The sequence below is a fragment of the Nannospalax galili genome, unplaced genomic scaffold (assembly GCF_000622305.1).
Source record: "Nannospalax galili isolate Female #2095 unplaced genomic scaffold, S.galili_v1.0 scaffold999, whole genome shotgun sequence".
Taxonomy (NCBI): domain Eukaryota; kingdom Metazoa; phylum Chordata; class Mammalia; order Rodentia; family Spalacidae; genus Nannospalax; species Nannospalax galili.
In genome coordinates, this window is record NW_008344824.1 from 779,897 (window position 1) to 804,557 (window position 24,661).

At 41.0% G+C, this 24,661-nt stretch overlaps 1 protein-coding gene across 1 annotated transcript in view; it reads right to left on the bottom strand.

The window, feature by feature from the left end:
• Ryr3 (ryanodine receptor 3) overlaps positions 1-24,661 on the bottom strand; it is a 595,983-nt gene that overhangs the window by 70,438 nt on the left and 500,884 nt on the right. Inside the window, exons 62-66 of the mRNA XM_017800130.2 lie at positions 24,516-24,576; positions 19,484-19,722; positions 18,173-18,254; positions 8,743-8,873; positions 1,793-2,113 (exon numbers count right to left, since the gene is read on the bottom strand). Coding sequence (XP_017655619.1) covers positions 1,793-2,113; positions 8,743-8,873; positions 18,173-18,254; positions 19,484-19,722; positions 24,516-24,576 — 834 coding nt within the window. The remainder of the gene's footprint in view (positions 1-1,792; positions 2,114-8,742; positions 8,874-18,172; positions 18,255-19,483; positions 19,723-24,515; positions 24,577-24,661) is intronic.

Below are 24,661 nucleotides of genomic sequence, written 5' to 3' on the forward strand. Positions count from 1 at the left end.
CACTGACTACTGATTACACTATTATGAGTTAGACCATCCAAACTGAGTAGTCGAAATATAAAAATCAGAGTAATTGTAAGAAAAAGGTCAAATGAAATGAATGTATCCCAAACCACTGACAATGGACATTTTAATGTCCATTTCAGTGTTTATTTAGCTTGGGGATTTTCTTTTTAATCTCATTTTCCTTTTTGTTTTGTCTTTGTAAAAAAGAGAGTTTTAGCAAGAGAAGGTAAAGGAAACTTTTTGATGTTAGGCATTAACCAAGGAGTCACGATTTCTCAGCCCTCACCAAGGTATAGGGCTGTTGCACCTAACTGATGTGATTTGAGGTGACTATTTAAAATTGACTTGGTTTAGTCACCAGGAATTAGGTGGCCTGACTGAATAAGATCTGGATTTGCCTGGAGAATAACAGGTTGAGGTTCATCAATGCCCCCTGAGCAGTGATATTTCTTCTCACTCTTTGGGGGTAAGGGAGCAGTTCTTTGGGGGTAAGGGAGCAGTTCTTTGATCCTTTGATTTCTCTTAATTCAGATCTATACAAAATTGCCTTGTAGTTAACAACATTTTAAATATTTTAAGGGCAATTGGTAGTAACAAAATATCTACTTTATCTTATGTCCACAGAGGTCTATATTATCTAATAGTAAAAATGTTTATAATTTTTATTTGAGCTCATTTCTGAGACATAAAGGAAGCAGGAACTTTTCTACTTGGTCTTATAGAAATGTGTCTATTCATTTGTTCAGAAAGGTCACCACCAGTGTTTAGCTAGTAGCTCCTTGTAGCCTAGCCTTGGAACATCAGGGTCTAGGTCTAGAAGATTGTATGGGGGAAGCTGTGACAAGTAGACTCCATGATCTAAACTGAAGTTCCAACAAGCGCAGTGATTTCCCACAGTGTCTATCTCTCCAGACTCCAGTTTGACACAAAGGATGCTAAATATTCATGTTTTATTTCTTCTTACTGTGGAAAGTATATTCATTCTCCAGAGCTTGTCCTCTTTTGGTTGCATCAAGAACAGAAAATTGGCTAATAGCATTCATTAAGAGCCTACTGCATGCCAGGAGTTAAAGAGGAATACAAAGAAGAAGAAGTTCACAAAACAAAGTGCTGCTATAGTTAGCCTACATTCAAGACAGTCTTAGAAAGCACAAAGTGAAATGCAAATGCTGACTGACACTGAGGAACTTAGCTCAGCCCAGGCTGGAGTGAGTTTTACAAAGTGGAAAGTGCAGAAGTATACTTATCAAGAAATGGTAGACTATCAATGTAAGAGCAAACAGGTTTCTTAAGTATTAAAAACAAATAAAGCAATGATTATCACAGTGGAGTGCAGCTTATTAAGAGGAGTTTCCTAGAGATTTGAGGGGCCTGGATTAGTAGGGAGTGTAGTAGGAATAATTGCTTCGGGGAAGCATGTTCATTCAGTATACTGTTTGTTTTTGTTGTTGTTGTTGCTGTTTGAGACAGGGTTTCATGTGGCCCAGGCTGGCCTTGAACTCCTATGTAGCCAAGGATGACCTTGACCTAACTTCCTACTTCTACCTCCCAAGCCCCTGGTTTATGCTGTGCTGGAGATTACATGCTGGTGATTAATCCCAGGGCTTCAATACATGCTAGGCAAGTGCTCCATAAACTGAGTTACACCTCCAGCTTTCAGTTTACTGTTAGAAGATTAAAAAATAGAATAGAGCTTTCTCAGAATCATCATGGAACAGAAGAGTTAAAAAGAGGATCTGTCTATGTTGGTCACTGGACCAGGGAATGAGGGAAAGAACAATGGTACCTGCAATGGGCTTCATCCAGGCGGCCTCATCAATGCCCAGGTTGTTGTTGATGATTTTCAGAATGTTGCCCAGGATGAGACTGAGGTGTTCAGAGGTGACCTTGGTACAGCAGGGCCCTGTGCTGGGGGTCAGGTTCTCAGGTCCCCGCTCCCACCAGTAGGACAGGTAGTTGCAGAGCATGGGCAAGATCACTTCGATGACATGCGGCATCTCTGTGTATCGGGCACCTGACTCAGCCAAACCATTGATTTCCTTCATCAAGCCTTCCAGCTGGGGGATGTCAGGACACATCTCTTCTACCTTGTCAGGCATTCCCAGAACTGACCAAGAGGGTATAGGAAGAAGAAAAGCACAGTGATTCAAAAGCACAGTGGTGCAGCACGCCCTTCTTCTGGTCGTTAGATATAAATTTTCACCCCAGAGCATGGGAGGATGAACTTGGATGTGGAGCAGCCTCAGGATTCCAGCTGTGTGTGTACAGACTCTGGCTTCCAGAGGCATTTCCCTAAATGTCACCCTGAGGTTAAAGAAACATAATGGAGACACTGCTGAGGGATAGTGCATAGTGATAAAACCAGGCTCCTGCCTACTCCCTCTTGACATGCCTGTTGTGTGTCCTTTACCCTAATAGAAAAACAATTAACTAGTCAGTGTTCAGGTGCCAAGCTGTAGTTCAATCACCTGGATTGTACTAGTTACTTTTCTGTTACTGTGATAAAACACCATGATCATAGCCACTTATGGAAGGAAGAGTCTATTTGGTTTATGGTTCCAGTGGGATAAGAGTTCAGTGGCAGGGGAAGCATGGCAGGAGGCAGCCAGAGTAGAAGTCTGAGTACTTGCTCACATCTTTATGCAGGCATAGGAAGTGGAGTTCAACAGACCGGAAGTGGGCAAGCTATATACTCTCAAAGCCTGCCCCCAGGGATGTGCTTCCTCCAGCATAGCCATACATCCTAAAATTTCCATGGCCCTCCCCAAACAGTGCTACTAACTGACCAAGTATTCAAATACTTGGAGCCTACTGGGGACATTGCTCATTCAAACTACCACATGGATCAATTCTACACTGCTATGAAAAGGGAAAAGAAAACCTTCTCAACAAATATTCCTTCAGCTAGTCCAGAAACTCTAATCCAACTTCACATGTAGTTGAAAATATGTTGAGGGGAAAAAAAAAGATCACATATGCATTGATATCTGGCTTTATAATCAGTGACCTCAGATGACTTAATTGAGTTCCTGTCACCATTTGCTTGTTTTAGAAGGCATATTTACAAAGAACAGTGAATTAGCCCTCTCTTTTCTCCATCTTGTATGACTGAGGTCACTTCATTGGATAAGGGGAGCCAGAATGAAATGGAACTGGAGTTCAACACTATACCAGAGAGAGTCAGGAGATTAAAACAATGACAACAACAAAACTGAAAGAGTTATCTGTCCCACTCTCTGTAAGGTAAGGGGCACTCTTTCCTGCAAGGCTGGTGGAAGATCATAAATGCCTTGAGGTTCCTGACAGAGCCATAGAAACAGAACAGCATCATACTGACACAAAACAAACATGTAGACCATTAGCCTAGAATAGAGGGTCCAGGGATAAGTCTACATATTTCAGCCACCCACATTTTGGCAAAACTGTCAAAAACATGCATTGGAAAAAAGTTAATCTCTTTAACAAATGGTACTGGAAAATTAATTTTTTCACATGTAGAAGAATGAAACTAGATCTTATCTCTCACCCTACAAAAATTCAATTAAAAATGAATAAAGACCTTAATGTAAGTCCTAAAGCTTTGAAACTTCTAGAATATGGGGAAACAAAACACTCTAGAAACAGGGATAGGCAAGAACTGTCTGATAAGGACTCAGCTATGAAAGGAAAGAGTTCCAAGAAGTTACTAAAGTGATCACATGAAATTAAAAAGCTTCTGTACAGCAAAGGGAACAACCACAAGTGGAGAGACAACCTACAGAATGGCCAAAAATCTTTGTCAACTACACATCAGACAGAGGATTAATATCAAGGCTTTGGAAACAACTACAAAAATTAAACATCAACTCCCCATCCAAGTCACCCAATCAATGAATGGGCTAATGAACTGAAGAAACCGTTCTCAAAAGAAAAAATATAAATGGCCAATAAATACTTGAACAAGTGTTCAACATCCTTAGCAATCAGGGAGCTGCAAATTAAAACTGCTTTGAGATTCCATCTCACCCCAGTCAGAATGGCTATCACCAAGAAAACAAATAACAACAAGTGCTGACAAGAATGTAGGAAAAGAAGGAATCCTCATGGTACAGCTCTGGTGGGAATGTCAACTTATACAGACACTATGGAAATCAGTATGGAGGTTCCTCAAAATAATGGAACTAGAACCATGATAGGACCCAGTTATAACATGCTTGGATGTATACCAGAAAGGAATTTCTCACATGCATTATCTTGATTTTAAAAAAGTCATGGAAGTAGAAGCAGAAATATTTGGGAAGAAAGTGATTAGAGGGAAGGAAGTGGAGAAAAAGTAGTAAGGGAGAGAATGTGATCACAGCATATGGCACGTACATCTAGAAATGTCTTAATGAAAACTCATTTTGTGTGATTAATCCATACTAATAAAAACAAAGTTAAAAAGTAGGAAGGGCCATACTACATTCCTTGGCCTGTAGAAACAATGGAAAGACACTGCTTTGATTTGTTCCATGACCGCACTGCCTGGATCAGAGATTCAGAATTATCTCACTGTCATGGAGAGAATGAATTTGCAGTGAAGACAGTAGTTCTACTGGGATGGCGTGCATTTGCCAGTAGATGCACCTAGGGCAGGGTCAGTGTTGTAGATCAGGTCTAGTGAAGTCCTGTTACTCTTTCCCTAGCGATGAGAGTCTGTTGTTAAAGGTTAAAGATCTCTCCCTGCTAGAACTTAGGAGTGGACCAATATTAATTTCTTTTAACCCAAACAATTCCAAAGAAGTAATAATTTTAGGGGCAAAGGATCCTGAACTCCTGTGATTTATCAAGAGAATTATATAGGTCACATATAGTCTGTTGCTGATGCTGGTCATTGGCAGAGGATGAGTCTGTCTTGTATCTTGTGGCAGACAAAATGGACGGCAACATGGGAAGCTGAGAGGACCCTCATAAACAAGATAATTTTACACATACACCTTCAGAGTAAATAACTGAACCCCCAGAAGTAAAACTTTCTACCTTGAGGCTCTGCATATAAAACAATGCCAACTGCCATGGTTGCAACTGATGTTTACAATGATTTGCTGTTAAGATTACAAATGAGAAGGCTCAGGTGTGTGCATATTTTAAATGTCACAGATAACGCATCATCATAGACACTCCTTTTTTTCTGTCTAAGAACAAAGAGCTACTTGCGGTTGGTCATGATAGTGACCTTTAAAAGTTATTTATATGTACAATAATTGGCCCTTGAATGGAACCAACATTTGTGATTCAGAAGGTATTTTGTACTGCAAATGCCACATGATAAACTCCCAGAATGAACTCTGCTGAGTTAGCTACCTGAAAACAGCCTCAGAGGAGGCCTGTTAGCAGCAGATAGAAGAGAGTTGGGCAAAGTCATTAGAACACACTGTCCTTGTGTCTTCAAAGATAATGGCCTTCAAGATGGTGTATTCTCACCTGCAGCAGCAGTATCCCCTGGAAACACGTCAGAGATGTAAATCCTCAGGTCCACTCCAGATATGCTGAATTAGAAATGCCAGTGGCAGTGGTAGGGCTCACTGATCTTTATATACCCTCTAAGTGATTCTGACACATGTTAAAGAACTGCTGAATTAGAATCTAAAGTCCTTTATCTTCTCCTAGGAGTTCTTCACTCTCTGCAAAATAGACTGATGGCTTACACTGGAATTGGACCTCTTATCTCTGTGGCTGATTTTTCCAAAGGACTGTGGATGACAAGCACGATGGCTGATAACAGGACATTTGTGTTAACCCGGCACTCTGATTAACAGACCACTTCCGTACCTGATCAAGGGTTTTCCATTTTGAATAACTGTCACAAAACAGTATTAAATCTTTCTTAGGCATGTCTTAGCTTTTGAATAAGAAAATACTACAGGTTTTTATAGGACACTGAGCCTATTTGTATGAGTAACTCTGCTGGCAAAACTAGCATCAATTAACAGAGATGTCCAATTGATGGAAGGCTTGATATTATAAATCATTTCATATTTCTAGAGCATGCCATCACTTGTCACCCTATATATCCCTGTCTCTTTTTCCCTCAGGCCACCCATTTTGTAATGAATGAAATCTACTGTCTTACAGCTCATTAAGCTGTCAGTCACTCTCCAGGTATCCTCGTATCCCACAATACATATTCATGAACATATGATTTTTAAAGAGCTATACACATGCTCAGCATTCACTCTTTGGTAATCAAACCGATGATGATGAAAAGCAGGAGACTTGGCATCAGTGTGTTTCTGGTGGAGAAAGGACTGTGACATTGCTCATTGCAATCTCATTTCTTTTCTTTCTTTGGTATATTCAATAGTCGACACCTATCTTTCCTTCATGAATATATCTTATTAAATAAACGCAAAGTTGTATGAAATAATAAACCTTTTTTTTCAAATAGCCCTCAGGAAGAAGGGTCAGGCTAGGTTTTCCTGCCTTTGTCACATCCCCCTGTGGCCTTCACTGAGCCTCTATGAAGTGAAGAGGTTGTTCTTTTCCAGAGGATTAGGTCCATGCAGTGGTGCTGCACAGACTGAGACACACCAATTCTCAGGTCACAGCTACAGTAGAAATACATGAACAAATATCCATAACTATCACAAGTTGTATCTCTTTGCAGTTGAGAAACAACTCTTGGGCTGTGCTTGCCTGTAGGTGTCACAGTCATTTCTCAACTTTTCAAAAGCCTGCTTTGTTGTTCAGTTCGCACTTCAGGAGTGAGCTGTGACTCATTTAGAACCATTTGCAGGCTGAACAAAACAAGGATAAAAATATAATTTTTTTTTTTTTGCTATTTTTAGAGAAGAGAGGGTGAGGTAAGGCTGAGAAGGCCAGGAAAGACTCATGGACTTGGGAGGATGCAGAATCTTGGCAAATTCTTTCCTTGAATCACTTGGAGAATACTAATGTCCACTGTATATTCCAGTTCAGTAGAATTTTATTAGAGGTCTTATCTAGTTTGTCCTGGGAACCATTTCTGGGGGCACAGTGTTCCTAGTACATGAAGTAATAAGAAGCAAATGGGAACAATGCTGCTGTGGCCTAGTGCTCTGCATTCTACATTAAAAGGACAATAGTGACAAAATGTGGTTAGGGCTTTTCTCCAGTAAAATCTCATGGCAGGTTGAAAAAGAGGATTTGAAATAAATGGAATTGCCATGGAGCCCAACCATCTACTTGTACTATATATCAGTAACTTAAGAAACATTAGGCTCGGGGCTGCAGAGATGGCCCAGCAGTTAAGAACATTGGCTGCTCTTGCAGAGGGCCCAGGTTTGGTTCCTAACACCTACATGGTGTGTAACAAACTGCCTGTAACTCCAGTTCCAGAAGATCTGATGCCCTCTTCTGGCCTTCTCAGGCATCAGACATGCACATAGTACATACACATGCATATAGACAAAATGCTCATTACACATAAAATAAAAAAAAATTTAAAAAAGAAACTTTGGCTCTGGATGGGATGGATTCAGGTTTCAAAATGATTTTCTACTTTTTTTCCTTTCTCTTAATATCGACTAGGCCTATAATTTAGAAGTAGCTTTTGCTTCAGATTCCATCAAATCACTGCAGTTTTAAATTGAAATCCAAGTCTGACTAAAGATTGCTGCTGAAGAGTTTCTATTTTATCTTGTTGTCTTTAACTAGTATCACAATGATGTCAGATAGGAGGACCCTTCCTTTCACCTTCCAGAAGGAGGATTTCAACCTGCTTTGGATTTTAGTTTTAGTGTTTATTGGTTGTATTCCAATAATTCTTTATTTATGAATTAGGCCAGGGGCCAGATTTATCCGGTGGACATAATTTGCCAACCCTTGTGGTAGAACTTAGAATATCAATGCTCCTGTTAAGAAATTCTCTTTCTAGCATAACTGTATTTCCTTCTGGTGTTTTCAATGTCTTATCTTCCACAATGATGGAGAATATATGGTCAGCACCTTTTGAAGCGTAGCCTCCACTTGAAGAGTATACTTAGGCCATTAGTATGCATATGCTCCCTTGCAATGCCACCATGGATAGGGACATGACCCTAGGAACAGACACAAAATTGAGACCTGGGGTAGACAAAAGACCCTAAACTTTTAGAATGGCAGGACATTAGAAGCCAACCATACTGTCTCTGCATTTTATAGAACAGGACTCAAAAGTCTAATGATCAATAAAGTCTCATTCACGCACATTTCTCCAACAAGATAGAGACTCGCAATCTGGTCCCCAGCTCTGACCTGCTGACCCAGTCTCACATTATAATGTGACTTGATGAGATTTAGAATCTTGTTGACTTGATGAGATTTAGAATCACCTAGGAGAAACACCTCTAGGCATGTCTGTGAGGGCATTCCCAGAGAGTTTACTGGAGGAGAAAAGACCCACCCTAAATGTGGGCAGCACCATTCCATGGCCTGGGCTCTTGGAGTGAATGAAAAGAAGAAAGTAAGCAGAGCATCAGCATTCACCTCGTTCTGCTTCTACTGTGGAGACAGTGTGCTCAGCTGCCTCACACGTTTTGCCTCCATGCCTTCCCTGTCATGAGAGACAGTACTCTCAAACCATGAGCCAAAATAAACCCTTCTGTTTAGTTTTTGTTAGGTATAGCAAGAAAAGGAGCTAATAATACACCACATAAAACAACATGCTACAGGGCTGTTGTTCCCATTTGTGCCAACTGCTTGGCTGTTCTCTTCTTAGTACCAGGAACAGGTTGATAACCTCTGTGGGAAGATACTTACTAGACCTCTCCCTGGGGGTTTTGGTGTTGAAGACTGAGAGGGGATTATAGCGGTTAAGGCTGGGCTCCAGAAATGCCACTGGGATGGCAGCTGCCAGGGAAGCTAGACATTCTCCAAGGGCAGGGCGCTGCCTAGAAACAAAAAAGTACATTTAGAAATGGTGTCACCTATATGCTAGCCTCACACATTGACTAACTAGGCCCCTTCCTGCAATGACTCACACCACTTTCCTATAGATTCACTCACTGGACATCCTGGGGCACAGCAAGTTTGCTTGTCATTCTCCATCCTCCATCCTCCTCCATTCTTTCTTTCTCTCTCTCTCTCTCTCTCTCTCTCTCTCTCTCTCTCTCTGGCTGACAGCAGATTATACAGGTAATCAAATGGAGACTGATTTTCCTTGTTCTCAAAATACTTTGAGACTGTATGTGAAATTTCTCTGGGTCTATTTTTTTTTGCTATAGATGGAGCATGTGACACTAGTACAATAATCATAATGAGGCAAGAACCAAAAGATAAAAGTAAAAGACCTCCTTGCAGGAGAAATGAAAGGTCCTAAGGCATATTGCTAGATTTAGGGGAGGGCTTCTAATACCTATTACCCCTTTCCTTTCTTTCTACAAATATTACTGTGTTGATCATACATAAGCTCTGGCTTTTAAGTCTTTCTGTAAAATAAGCAGACAAAGAATTTCAGAGTGCTCAGGGTTCTTGGTCTCTATTCCAAGGTCTCTAACTGAGGAGATTTTCATTTGTTTACAGGGTATTCATGTCTAGAATAAGTGAAGAGACCCATACACTGGCTGGTTAAACCAGAGCTAGGGATGAGCAAATGCTTTTCTTTCTCAGACCTGACTTGGGTTTGCAGTGAGACAATACAGTGACAGGGCTATCTTGAAGGACTGGATATAGGGGCAGATATCTGTCACTCTTCAGTAAGTCACGAATGGGAGCCACCTATGCCCCACTCATCGACAGCATCTCTCAGCAGCTCACTGGCATACAGTCAGAGACTATGAGCTGTCCTATGAACTACATGTGATGTCAGTGTCCAAATGTGGCAGTTTTATTACAGTAAACCAGCACATGTGTCCTTTTCTACACCACAACAAAGATGATGAGTGGAAATGTAAACAAGAGGTCTAGACAATGAAGAATCAGGTCCACTTCACAGTGTTTCAGCTCATCTCTTGCTTAATTTTGCTTTTCCTTTGTGACACAGCACCTTAAAAAGACACTAATGCATACATATGATATCTACTAGACCAATCCTTGGGAGCTGAGGGTGTCAGGTTCCCTTGGGGATGTTACAGGACCCTCATGGAGGGTCAGCTGGAAAAGTTGTACTTAGAGCTGAGAGCTGATGCTGACTCTACCACCGAAACATCCATGGGTTCTGTTCAGTTCCCCACCAAGACCTAGACCCAAGTCATTACATGTTATTTACCCCTCACTGTGACAAACCCAACAATTTTAGTAGTACCAAGAAGCCAGAATCCTGAAAGCATAGATTCTCTCAAAGTAGATAGCACACATTTACAGGGTATTTTTTTTTCACTGAGGAGTAAGCTACATATGGCCTTAACCTTAACCTTGTCTCCTGGGTGGTGAAGTCCTTTCTCACTGACTAGCACAAAGAAATAATGTGTGTTCTATATAGAACACTGAATTAATGTGATAAAAAGTCAACAATTTATAAACAAATCGTAAGGATTAGCTTCAACCTGTATATTTGTTGGAGAATAGACACATTTAAGTTCAATTTTCAATGCAATCTTAACTGTTTTTGAATGGCTGGACAAGGCTACTGGGCTAGATGCAGAATCTGCAGGGCTGCCTGAGGGAATACAGATGACTCTGCTTAAGATGCAAGACTGACTAACACACTGACTGGAGAGGGAGAAAGTAGATGAGTTGGCAGACAGCTTTGGAGTTACTGGAAAACACCCAGGCTTCACTCAGTTACCAAAAAGTGATCTTAAAAAGTAATCTTTTAGGGGCTGGAGAGATGGCTCAGTGGTTAAGAGCACTGGCTACTCTTACAGGGGACCTTGGTTCAGTTCCTAGCACCCACAAGGCAGCTAACAACCATCAGTAACTCCAGTTCCAGGGGATTTGATGCCCTCTTCTGACCTTCATGGGCATTGTATGACACAGGTGCACTTACATATATGTACACTCAAACATAAAATTTCAAAAAAAGGTGATCTTTTAAAGTATCTTAATGAAAAATCAACAGATGTGGTGTTACCATTTATGGTCTAGGCTTGGCTATTAAGGAACTGACAGCTTGTTTGGCTACGAAGTATGTGAGAGGACAACTTTCAAATCATTACAGAAGGACAGGTCTTTAATCAAACCATCACCTCTTGGCTGACAGTGTAACTAGGCCCTCCCAGGAAGGCTCGGCTGTTAGAATCTTTCTCACTTCTGCTGCCCAGGTGGGCTTCAGAGACAGAGAGTACCCTTGGATCTAGCCAAGCTTCTGTGTCTGTGTATCAGTGTTGCTTGATTTCCCTCTGGCGATGTGTAAGTGGGAAGAGGGAGAGGCTGTGTGGACTGCTGAGACCCAGGTCCACTTCTGAGCAGCCTCCAGCCAGCCCTGTTGCTCTCATTTGTCCCTATCACCTTCTCATCTCTGCCTATTTCCCTTTTTGATTAAGTTCAAGATGGCAGAAAAGGACACCACTTTAACTTCAGATCTGAATGGCCAGTACCCTCAGGGACAGGAAGGGCCTCTATACAATAGGGATGAGGGTCCACAAAGGGCTATTTCATGGTGTGTGCTGGCACAGTGGTCACTGACATTTTAGAGACTCTCTTCAGTATTGCCTTCAAAAAGGAGAATGAGATAGAGAGAAACTGTGAAGGAGAAAGGGATGCCACAGGGAGAGCATTGGTGAAAAAAAATTTGGGAGACAATCAGGTGCGACAGGGTACGTAAGATCTTAAGTCTGAGGGTAAACTTCAACTGGCACAGGAAGCAGAAGTAGGAAACAGTGCTGGTGCCAAATGGTTCCCTTCTTCACTTGCTCTCTCTTTTACTAAAATTAAAGTTATGACTTCGCAAGTGGGTGTCTGGAAAGTTAGGCAGATATAAAGGCAAGACTTGGGGCAGAGGAGAGTTGCGAAGTCCCTGTTGTGCAGGGCTGCAGTGACAGGGACACGGCCCTGTCCTCTCTGATACTAATTACTGAAATATCTGAGTCACAGCAGCTCAACAGGGCATTCTCTTGTCAGCAGCATGTGGTGATGCTCATTAGCTGTTCAGCTCAGAGATATAAACAGCAGTTCTCCTGTCCTAGCTGCTAGGGCAGTGATGCTCAGAAGTCTTAACAATTAATATTCTTGGCTGTGAAATGCCAGAGTGAATGACCTGGGGACTCCAGGCCTAAGAAGAGATGGAGCTAAGGCTCCCCTAGTCATCAGAGCCTCCCAGGAGGCAATGTGGGTATGGTCCAAGCTTCCAGGAAGGGCAGGGCCTGCATAGTCAATGCCATGCAACAATAACAAAAATCAACTTGAAGTTTATCATTGGATGTGGAAACTCCTGTTTTTCTTCAGTTCTTAATACTATGGCATATTTCACATATACATAATAGGTTCTTGGTCAAAGGTGACTGATGGAGGGGGTTCAATTGTTTTCTAGTATTTATTGCCTCCTAAGTTACCAAGTATCCAGCTTTCCTTGTCAAGTTCTTAATTTTATTTCCATAATTTCAGGGGTAATGGGTCTCTCAAATGCTCACTGTTAGAGGCACAGGCAAAGACAAAAAAAATCAGTAATAATGTTTTATCCACATATGGTACATTGTAATTTTGAAAGTTCTATCATGTATATTCCTGAGGATACTAAGGAGAGAAAACATTACAGAGTAGAGAATAAATTGCAGCAAGGGTGGGGTGGGGCACAGACCTAGACGGTGATATTAATTTTATTTATTTTTATCTTATGTGCATGAGAGTTTTACCTTCATGCATGTTTTACACCTCATGCACGCAATGCCCATGGAGACCAGAAGAGAGCATTGGATCCCTTGGAATTGAGTTGCAGATAGTTGTTATCTGCCATGTGGGTGCAGGGAATGAAACTCAGGTCCTCTGCAAGAGCAGCCAGTGCTGTTAACCACTGAATCAACTTTCCAGAACCAATGGTAATATTAATAACCTTAGTGATTTAGACATGTGTGATATCCAATCAGAAATGATTGGTCAATCAAAGCAAGGGAGAGTGGAGGAAACATTTAAAGTATAAAGGAAAAAACAGTTTCCATTCAAAATAAAATTGAGACTAAAGATTAATGCAATGGAATTCTAAGCTTAGTTTTCTGGGAGAGTTGTCATCAAATTTCTTTAAATTAATGAAATGTCTACATATTAAAGAATGCAAGCATGCTACATGATTAAATAAACAAAAGCCTTTATCTGTGCTGTATCTGAAAACCTCACATGTCAATGTAATTCTTAATATTGCTTCAATTAGAAAATATTCCCCACAAAGTCTTTAGTCTGCTTTGGTGACTTCCTTCCCACAGCCAGTCTCATCACCAAGGTGACTACAATCTTTTCTAACTACAAGGCACATACCAGGTATAGCTGAATGAAATACATACTGATTCCCTTGCAACTCAACAAGATAGCCCTTTGTCCAGAAAAAATTAGTAAAAGTTGTCAGAGAAAAGGTGTTTTAAATGTGTTCCTCCCCAAAACTCAAAAATGAGGAAAGAAAATTGGCAAGAAATCTGGATTTATGCTGAAATTATGTCATAGTCCCAAACCACAAAGTAAGAACCAAATCAAGTGAGGCTGTGTAAATTGAAACACACTTTCATTGTTAGAAAGGGTTTTGAGGGGTAGATGTTGAATTTTTGCTTGAAATGGTAAGGATTCTGGGCATAAGCAGGCCATGGTAGACCTGGTGGAAAACATGGGGTTGGGGGGCGAGCTTCCATCTTGCAGAGTGAGAGGTGGGGCTGAGAAAGGAAGAGCAGGTATGTGTCAGCCATTGCTGGGATCTGTGCTCCCAGCCTGGAGGACCCACTGGAGGTATAGTGGAATGCTAGAATGAGAAGGAACTTGTTTCTAGCTGCTGACCTGAGTTTTCCAAACAGAGGGCAAGCACACATTAAATCCCGAAGAAAAACCCTCTGATTGGAATGTGCAGAGACTCACCTGGGCTGTATGTCTACTGTTGTTAGGGGAGGACATCAGAGCTCCAGCATGCGTGCCAGCCCTGTACCAGCTTCTCAGCTTTGAAGCTGCCTGCTGTTCCCCTAAGTTCATCATTCTCCTCTATTTCAACACCACACACACATACACACACACACCCCATCTCTCCATTCTTGAGAACTAGCAATATACCTAGTAGCCAAAGGAGGAGGAGGAGGAGGAGGACAAGGATGAGGAGGAAAGAAAAGATGAAAAACAGAAGGATTATTCAGAAAAAAATACAGAACATATATTCTCTATACACTCACAAAAAATAATGAAAATGAAAAGGAATAACACAGAGGAATTTTAAGAAAAGCCATACAAATACAAAACAGAAAAGAACAGGACAGTTAGTTAAAAGTTTCCAGAAAGAAGACAAAAAAGATTAAAAAGCCAAACACACAGAATTTCTTTCCCTGAACAAAAGAAAAACACCAACATGTGGGGACCTAAAGGCCCCACCTTGCATAGGTCCGAAAGGAAGTTACTGGGGGCACGGCCTGGCTTGCTTTGAAAGTCTGAAGAATATTTCCACACTGCTGAGGAGTGCATGATCAGTGCATGACCATCCTTAAGATACACCCTGGGAGGGGGGAGTTCCAGGTGCCTTTATAAGCTTTGGAACACTTGCAATAAATGAGTCCCAGCTTGACTAGGCTCCCTGTTGCATCTGAGTGTCCCCGGGTAATGGGGGCAGCGTGGGCTGGTGGGTTCGAACCCCCGGCACCAACAACTATGTGATAATTTAAATCTGGAATGTCCTTCAAAGGCCCATGAAATTAGAGGCTCAGTCCTCAGTTGTTAGAAGGTGGTGGAATTTTTAAGAGATGAGGCCAAAGAATGGGCTTAAGCTATTGGAGCTGTAACCTTGAAGGGGATTGCGGCACCTTGCCTTGTTTACTACTGTCTTACCAGTGTCCATGTAGTGGGATGAACCAATTATGGACCAAAATCACCACAATTATGAGCCAAAAAAATCTTTCTCCTCTCTAGGTTGTTTGTGATAGAAAGCTAATACAAACCATATAATAAAATGAAAATTTCCTGAAATGAAGAGTAAAGTGGCATATTGCATTGTAAAAAGTGAGGAGAGTTATATAATCAGTCCCAGGACATACCATAGTGAAGTTAATAAGCTTTAAGTCTAATAAAACCAATCAACAGCCAGTTCTCCCCCTTCTACTGAGAAGTTATATGTAAGTGGAATAAATCTCTTGGCCCAGGGTATGTACCTTGTTCGAATACAAATTAATGATATCTACGTGTATTTGAGACAAAATGATAACAAACACTTCATGCTTTGGGATGTGTTCATGCATAGAAGTCGAGGAGTATTGTGAAATAAGTAAGGACTCAAGAGCATGTTAGAGTTCCTGCAGAAACAACAACTTCATGATGAATCCAGACATTCAAAAGATAAATTTAAAAAATCTAGAAATTTAAGAATAGAGAATTCTTGGTTCTAAAGTATGGGTGATGTGCTGAATGATTTAGAAACAAATTAAGGTCAACATGTCGGGGAATGTTAGTTCTAGAACAGAATGTAAATATTAAAAAAATTGTGTGTGTGTGTGTGTGTGTGTGTGTGTGTGTGTGTGTGTGTGTGTGTGTGTATATATACATGAGCGGCTCCCCTGGAGGCAAGAAGACAGTATTGTATCCCCTGGATCTGTAGTTGCAGGCGACTGTGAGCCACCTGAGACAGGAGTTCAGAACTAAACTCAGGTCCTCCGAAAGAGCAGCAAGTGCTCTTAACCAACGAGCCATCTTTCCAGTCTCAGAATATACATATTAACAATGAATTTTATAGCAAATGTAAAGACAGGACAGAAAGTAGCTAGGAATTTTAGTCTATAAAATTGCTCCTCTTTCAAAGTAGAAGGCTAATAGGAATTGTATTGATAAATTTCTTGAAATATGAAGTTTGTTTTTGAATGAGCATGTCCTTCCCAATTTAAACAAAGAAAATAGACAAAAAAATATCAATTTTGTCAAGCACTACAATTGTAGGATTTTAAGTCTCAGTTACTTAATTTCCTAGTGTGGTGGTTGGAAAGAGAAATGTCCCCCATAGGTTCATGTATTTGAGCATGTGGTCCCCAGTTGGTGACTCTGTATAGGGGAGCTTATGGAACCTTTAGTAAGTGGAACCTTGCTGGAGGAAGTATATAACTGGGGTGGGCTTTGAGGGTTTACAGCCTCACCCCACTTCCTGCTTGTTCTCGCTGCTTCCTGTGTGTGGATGAAAATGTGATTAGCCAGCTTCTCCTCCTACCACTATGCCAAGCCTTCCCTGCTGTGATGGACTCTGTCCCTCTGGAGCTGTCAGCCAAAATAAACTCTTCCTTCCTGAAGTCGCTTTGGTCATGCTGCTTATCACAACAACAAAAAAGTCTGCCTTAATAGAGCCATGGCTACCTAGTCTTATGCCAATGCAGAATAAAAAAAACCAACAAAATGTGAACATCAATGTTTCCTGAGCAGCAGACATACAACAACACTGCCATGAACGTGAATAAAGTACAAAAGGCCAGGGAGGAGCAGTCTTTCTGCTCTGACATTTCGTAACTGACCTTTCTTTCACTTGTTTTTTCAAGAGAAGAATGTATAAGCTTTACAAAAGATTGTATAGGATTTCTTGGTGCATGCACACATACACACACACACACACATACACACACACACACACGGCTGGATGCATATATACATGTGTAACCTGAAAGAAGAGTTTCTGAAAAAATATTTGTAAATACACAATGGGAGAAACGAAATTAAGATATCTCCCCTAAGTGAAATTCTTCTATATTAATTAGAAAAATCTCTGTATTGATCTATTGATTTGGTTAAAAATGCATGGTTAACACTTCTATCTGTTGATGATTAAACTATCCATATTTTATGTAAACCAATAAGGAAAGCTAGGCAAGTATACAGACAAATATAATCATTAGTTCTTGAACTCTGGAAGCGATTTGTAATCTGGGATTATGATGAAACAGACATGTCTTCAGCAATTTTCCATCACTAGGTCTGAGTTTAACTCATTTGTTGAGCTCTTTACTTTTTAAAGGAATCAGTTCTCACTTAACTTTGTCAACAGAATTTTAATTTATGGGTATTAAAAAAACTTTATTATTTATTATGTATATGCATGTATTGCCTGTATGTAGGTAAGTGAACCCATGTCGTGCAATGCCTGTGGAGGTCAGAAGAGGCTGTCGGATTCCCTGGGACTGGAGTTATGGACAGTTGTTAGCTGCCATGTGGGTGCTGGGATTCAAACCTGGGTCTTCTGCAAGAACAACAAGTGTTCTTAATTGCTGAGCCATCTCTCCAGCCCTGGGTTTTTTTTTTTTTTTTTCCTTTTTAATGAAACGAGTGTCTGTTTTTAGGGTGTTTGATAACAGCATCAGATACAGGTTGCAAAGACCAAGTGGATACCAAGAAGGATTTAGGTTAAGCAATTCAAAAATAGATCAAATTATTTCAGCCTTCCTTATTTGAAAGGGGGAAAAAAGTCTTCCAAGGATAAGACTAAGTCCAGAAATTTTATCTTTCAGATCTTACCCCTGGATTTAAATAGAACAGCACAATGTATGGTATCTGACTTCGAAAAGCAAGGGGTTACTAAGGCCTCCACTGTGACAGGCAGATTATAGAGGCAAAGTTGGAACCCAAACACCTGTACAAATAAGCTTGTTCAGATTCAAGATTACTGGATAGCTTTTCTGGTACTGAACTGTGTGTTGTTTAAAACTGTGGCTAATCTGACAGTTGAGAATGGCAAAGGTCCAGAGTTGTATCACACAGAAACTCATTAAACACTAAAGCCACTGTTTTGTGTCCCCAGAGTGTCTCAGCAAGCTTTAACCACAGGAACTCTGGAAGCTTTTGGGAAGCCGTGATAATAAAGAGGAAGACATGCTTTCAACATCTCTTGGTTACTAGCACACGCTCTCACTTGCTTATATAACTACTCCAGGTGATACAGTCATTAACTTTCTCTACAGTAGCCTTCATTCTGAGTAACCCCATTATATATATATTTTATATTACCACAAAATTTTCACACCTAGGTTCAAAACCACCATTTCTGATCAGTGAACATTTCGGTTTTGCTAGATTAAAAAGATGTTATTAAGTGTTAAAAAACAGAAACAACCCACAGGCAACATTTTCCTCAGCCAAAATGTTTTCTTCCTTTTTCTTTCCAAATTACCTTTCAACATAGATGTTTTTTCCTGTCCCAAGGGAATAGAGGCTGCAGAGAATGTGGTAGCATGAAATCTGCACGTCGCCCACTGAAACACAGAAGAGAGGTCATCACACACATCAATTCCAGCTCCATCTCCAACACATGGGAAAGCTCATGAAGAAAGAAGTTCAAGTAGGCATCAGCCAAGAGCAGAAGCCCTTTCTTTTTCCCTCCTCTTCACCTCTTTAAGCAAGGTGACCCTCTCCAACCCAGATGCTATTTTGCTGGTTGCTAGGAAACACTGATAGGAAATGTCCTACCCTGGGCCACTGCAGGTCATTTGCAGAGTTTTTGATGAAGATCACCATGCTTCCCAGAGAAAGGGATCATTTGGCCAAAGGGGCCTTCCTAACAGTCATTTACCCAGTAAAGGGAGATGTTATATCAGACTTTACCAAGGGTAATATTTTGTTCTTCTGGACAAAAGAATGAAGAAAACTTGAAGCTTCTATGATTGCTTTGCTCGTTTCCTAAGAAGATAGATACAATCATTCTGCTTTCTTCAGAGAAAGAAAACATTTTTAACTTGCCCATCCAAAATTTTCTGCTGTGTTTAAAAAACAATTAAATTATATCGCAGTTTTCCCTTATTTTCTAAAGGAAAGGAGTTCTGCTAAGAAGCTCGTACCACCTCCACACCATGACGAAAGCGGAACTAAGTTAATGTTTGAGTTTTCAACCACAGAATTGTGTTATTTCTATGACATAAAACTTCTACCAGTGGGAGTAACTGACGGAAGATGCAGCCTGAGCTACTGACAACTGACTACATTTAGTCATATGCCAATAAGTAAGCAGTACTGAAGTTTGGTGACAGAATATCTACATGGTGGGGAGTGGGTAGGGCTGGACATGGTACTGCATACAAAGTAAAATAAAACTGAGCCTCAGAAAATGAGATGTTAGTATCTCTCCTTGCTCCTGGTACCAATGAATAAATTAAGGCTTCTTAACATGGAAAATGGTGTCTGAAAACCCTGGGGCAAACTTCCATTTGAGGCTGTGTTACTCAGATAACCTTTTCAAATTAAATGGAGTACAGTGGCTGAAAGCTAGGCTAGCAGGGGGGAGATTTTGGTCCAGAATGAAACTGGAGAAAGAGTAAATGTTATATACTCAAATTAAAGGATTTCTTCCTTCTCAAGAGTCTACTACTTCATTTAAGAAGGGGAAAAATGAATTTATCTTTCTACTTTGCTCTCAAGGTCACCATAAGTTGAGCACCTATCTGTGGCCAGTGCAGAGATATTTATAACAAACAGCAGTAGGACTCACAGAGTAGATCCACCCCAAACTGGTGCTGAGCAATGTGCTCAAAGATGGATGTCAGGATGGGAAGCAGAGCCACTGTGGTGTAGTTAATATTCTGAGAAACACCTTTGATTTGTGTTCTGGAATGGGTAAACTTTCCAAGCTTCAGGTTTTCTGAAGTCTTCTCTAAGTCTTCTGCAGCATTTTCAAAGAATGCTCGCAACCCAGCTTTCACCAGCTCTGAGCCTGACTTCATGACAGTTCTGTAAGCAAAGGGCATTCAAAGTTAACAGCATAATCAGAATGTTTAGCCAAACCCCTTTTGATGGTGGTGACTTCATGTTTAACCTGGGCAGACATCCGGTACCTGGTCACCAGATGACATTGTGTCAAGAGCACATGAATGTGAGTTTAGATTTGGGAAGAAAGCTGTACCACATAGTTCCCTGGAACTAGTGACTGGATGGTGGGCTCAGCTTGAGGGAATCTTTGCTTAACTCTTCAAGACATATAGAAAACTATTTAGAATGAAACTGATATTGGTCACCTGCAATCTAAAGAGTGATCTCTTCTGATGCAGAATCATGGGGAGGGAAGCAGAAGGAAGGGAACGAGAGGACAGTAACAAGTCTCCTGAAGCTTGCATCTCTATTAGCTTTCATAGCAATTCTAGGTTGGATGAGAGGAGAGAAAGGGGACTGCTAGTCCTTCATAAAACTAGCTTTATTAGGGCTCTGAGGCAAAGGGCACTGAAAAGTGCCCTGGGAATGGAGAGTAGCTAACAGGGGCTGAGTTCTTCCCTCAAAATGATTTCATAAAAACTTAGAATTGGGGGGCTGGAAAGATGGCTCAGTGGTTAAGCACACTAGCTGTTCTTGCAGAGGACCTGGGTTTGATTCCCAGCACCCACATGGTGGCTAACAACTCTAACTCCAATTCCATGGGATCCAACAGTGCCTTCTCTTGACCTCCACAGACACTGCACCACATGGGTGCAATACACTCATACACCGAAAATAAAAATAATAAAATATTAAAAAAAACCCAACTTAGAATTGAAACAAAACCTACAAGCAATCTCTAATTTTCCACATTTTTACATCCTAGTCAGAAGATGACATAATTGCTTTAAGGGCATGTTCTTTTTACCTATGGAGCTTTTCTGATGATCATCCAGCCCATCAGGAAACAAACAAACAAAAAACAAACAAAAAAACCAAGGCCACACAGTAAGGAGGCTTGCTGTTATACTGTAAGTATTTGTGGTCTTCTTCACTTCCTAGTCAGAGTTCTTATCAAGAATGATTCCTAGTATTGCTTTTTAAAAATTGGGCTATCTCAAGTCTATCTATATTTCTTGGAGAGATTAGTTATCCCAATAATGTTTTTTTGGTCCCCTGGGATGACATGGTCTCTCCCAATATCTCCACAACGTTTGGTGAGGGAAGGAGGGAGGGAGGGAGGGAGGAAGGGAAAGAGAGGGAGAGAGAGAGAGAGAGAGAGAGAGAGAGAGAGAGAGAGAGAGAGAGAATAATGCTTAGCTGGTGTGAAAAACCAGAGGGAAACGTATCAGTTCAAAAGCCTACTGAAAAATTATACATACAATATCTACGTGAGCCCATGTATACAGCTGAAGACCATATAGCAAGAGGTAGCAGTGCCAGACAGGAGAAACCTCCCTTCAAGTTGTTGGCCAGGGTAATCCAAGAGACTCCTAAAATTACACAGGCTATTGTCACAGCCTTGATTACCTGATTACTATTGCTGAAGACAGGATATACTTTGGACACAGGACTTAAAGTAATGGAGCTGGAACTCACCTGGAAGCCTCCTCCCTGAAGACTAGCTCTCACAGTTTTGGAGGACACTTATGCAAGCTGCTAAGGGAATAAAATCAATTGATGATCCCACCCCAGCTTTAAGGACTGATAACCATAATGACTGGCACAACAAACAATATTGGTGCAGTAGTGGCACTTTTATCTTGGGAGTAATCAACAGCTACCTAATTGGACTTAAAGACCACTAAACGTGAGGAAACTCATGTGTGGCACTGTAAACACAGCCAAATACACATGGCTAGAGAGGTCATAGAGCTTAGAGAAAACTCTAAGGCTGTCATATCCCTAGACAAGTGTACTTTCTTACTATATGCTAAGAACTATATGCTTATATTTACAGACAAATTTGCCAGTCACTACTCATCAAAGATGCTTCTTTTGCAATAGGGGGAGAGTATTACTGAGTTTTGCAACTGGTCACACACAGAGAATAAGTGTTTTGAGATGACCAATCCTAAGTGACACATCTACAATGGAACCACTACACCTAGGGCTCACGGAACATAGTGGAACAAGGGGTAGAGAGAATACTAATGCATCTATCAACTCTCATCAACAAAGCTTCCTCATACAACAGAAGGTGATGAACACAGAAGGCCATAAGTGGTCAAAGTGTAGAGAATATGAGTCTACAGAGTATAGGCACCTGGACAGGACTCCTATTAAACTTCACCCACCCAGGGCTCAGGGACCATAGTGGAAGAAGGAGTGGAAAGGCTGTAAAAGCCAGGGGAGGAGGTGTATGACTATATGGAAAGTGGATCTTATAGGCTCCTGGGACCTTGCACATATGAACCTATATCAATAGTGTCGACATGTACAAGATCCATGCCCATTCAAGCAGACAAAAACCCAGCATAGAACTGTGTAAGTGGGCAGCAGGCCCTAACCTCAGCCAAAGAACTATTGGCAGCTGATTACTATAGGATGAGAGAGAATTGATCTTCTTTAAGGGAGTGACTCTAGATAGGCTGACTAGACCCCAGTGGACGAACTTGCATTGATGGACATCTGGGTACACTAACTTGATTTGATAGACTGTAACTTATGTGTTAGAATGCATGCAATCTGGTTGGGGGGTTATGGGAGAGTACAGATGGGGGAGGGGGTATAAAGATGATTATGATGTTTTGTATGAAATACACAAAAATTCAATAAAAATGTACAAAAATTTCAGTATTTTATTTTTGTAAGCCAGGCTTGGTAGTGCACACCTTCAATCCTAGCACTGGGGAGGCAAAGGCAGGGAGAGCTCTGTGAGATAGAGGTCAGCCTGGTCTATATAGAGAGTTCCAAATCAGTTGGGGCTACAGGGAGACACTGTCTCAAAAAGACAAAAAATTTTTTAATTTATTATTTTTATTTTATGTGTATGAGTGTATTGTCTGTATGCATGTAAGTGCACCAATGCCATGCAATGCCCATAGAGGTCAGAAGAGAGCACCAGATCCTCTGGAACTAAAGTTATGCATGGTTGTTAGCTACCATGTGGGTGCTGGGAATTGAGCCTGGGTCATCTGTAAGAGCAACCAGAGCTCTTACCCACTGAGTCATCTCTCTATCCCCAACATATTTATTTCTTACAAACACTTCCCCTCACACCTGAAAACCAGAAACCCCTTTAATGATTTGTACCCATATTATTGCTGTTTATTATTATTAATTTATTTTTGCATGTATATGTATGTGTGGTATGCATACATGCATGTGGCAGGCAGAGGTTGACGTCATGCATCTTCCTCAATCACTTTACATTTCATATACTGAAGCAGGATCTCTCACCCAGATCCCAGATCTCTGTGATTCAGCTAGTCCAGCTGGCCAGCTTGCTCTAGGGATACACTACTTCTGCCTCCTTGAGTGTTGAGATTAAAAGTGGGTTGTCACACCCACCTAACATTTACATAGGTGCTAGGGGATCCAAACTCCCCTCCTCAGGCTTGCACAGCGTTTTTACCCACTGAGCCATCTCTCCAGTACTTATTATTTTCAATTAAAATATTTTTATTTTATGTGTATGAGTGATTTGCTTCCACATACAGGTGCACCATGTGCATGCAATGCCTGCAGAGGCCAGAGAGGGCATTGGATCCCCTGGAAGTAGAGTTACAGGTGGTTGTTAGCCACCATGTGGGTGCTGGGAACCAAACCCAGATCCTCTGCAAGAGCAGATACCTAGTCCTCTTAACCACTGAACCATCACTCTAGCCCCTGATTTGAAAGTTTTTTTTGGTCTTTTTGAGACAGGGTCTCCCTGTAGCCCCAGCTGTCCTAGAACTCACTATGTAGACCAGGCTGGCCTTGAACTCAGAGATCCGCCTGCCTCTGCCACCCAAGTGCTGGGATTAAAGGTCTGTGCCACCACGTCCAGCATGATTTGAATTTTTTTTAAAAAAGGTTTTACTACATATTCCATGCTGGACTTGAACTTGGGATCCTTTTGTCTGTTCCTTTTACATGCTGAGCCATCTATTTAAAAAAACTATTTATGTATTTATTTGTGTGTGCATGCATGAATGCCATGGGGTCTCTCTCTCTCTCTCTCTCTCTCTCTCTCTCTCTCTCTCTCTGTGTGTGTGAAAGGATAATTTGTAGATGTTGGTTCTCTCCTCCTGTCTACCATGTGGGTCTCAAGGATTGAACTCAGGTCGTCAGGCTTGGCAGCAAGCACCTTTACCCACTGAACTATCTCTTTGGTTTCCTATCTGGTATATATTTTTTGAGACAGGGTCTCCTGTAGTCCTAGCTGGAACTTACTAGGTAGACTAGGCAGGCTTAGATCTCTCAGAGATCTGCCTCTGCCGCCTGAATGCTGGGATTAAAGGCATATGCCACTATGTTTAGCTTGTTTAATCTTTTTGAGGCCTGATCTCCCTGTATTTTCTTTCTGGCCATTTTAAACTCAACATACTGCTAATCTCTTTCAAGATAACTGTGGTATCATGACCTATCAGACATCTCTATGTTCTTTTGTGGAGAATGAAGCACAAACCGAATGTTCCTATTATGCAGTTTTTCTTCTGAAAACTGAACTTCTCAGTAAGAAAAGATTAACTATTTAGCCTTTCACATTCACTATATGCCACGACAGTGAGTCTGCATTGTGGGAATGAGAAACACAGAGTGTTAACTTCAAGGGTCAGATTTATCTTTGCCTATTCTGGGGTCAGAGAGGGAGTCTCAAGAAACTATTGGAAAGAAATTGGAAGACTTACCTTGTGTCAAGTGTCTGAGCTAAGATGTGAAGACAGCTCACCATTGTAGCAGAATCACTCCCTAGAATAAAAAATATCACCCGTGACTCTAAACTCAGCTTGCCTTTTAAATGTAGCCTCTTAATATAAATAAGCCATAGCCCAAT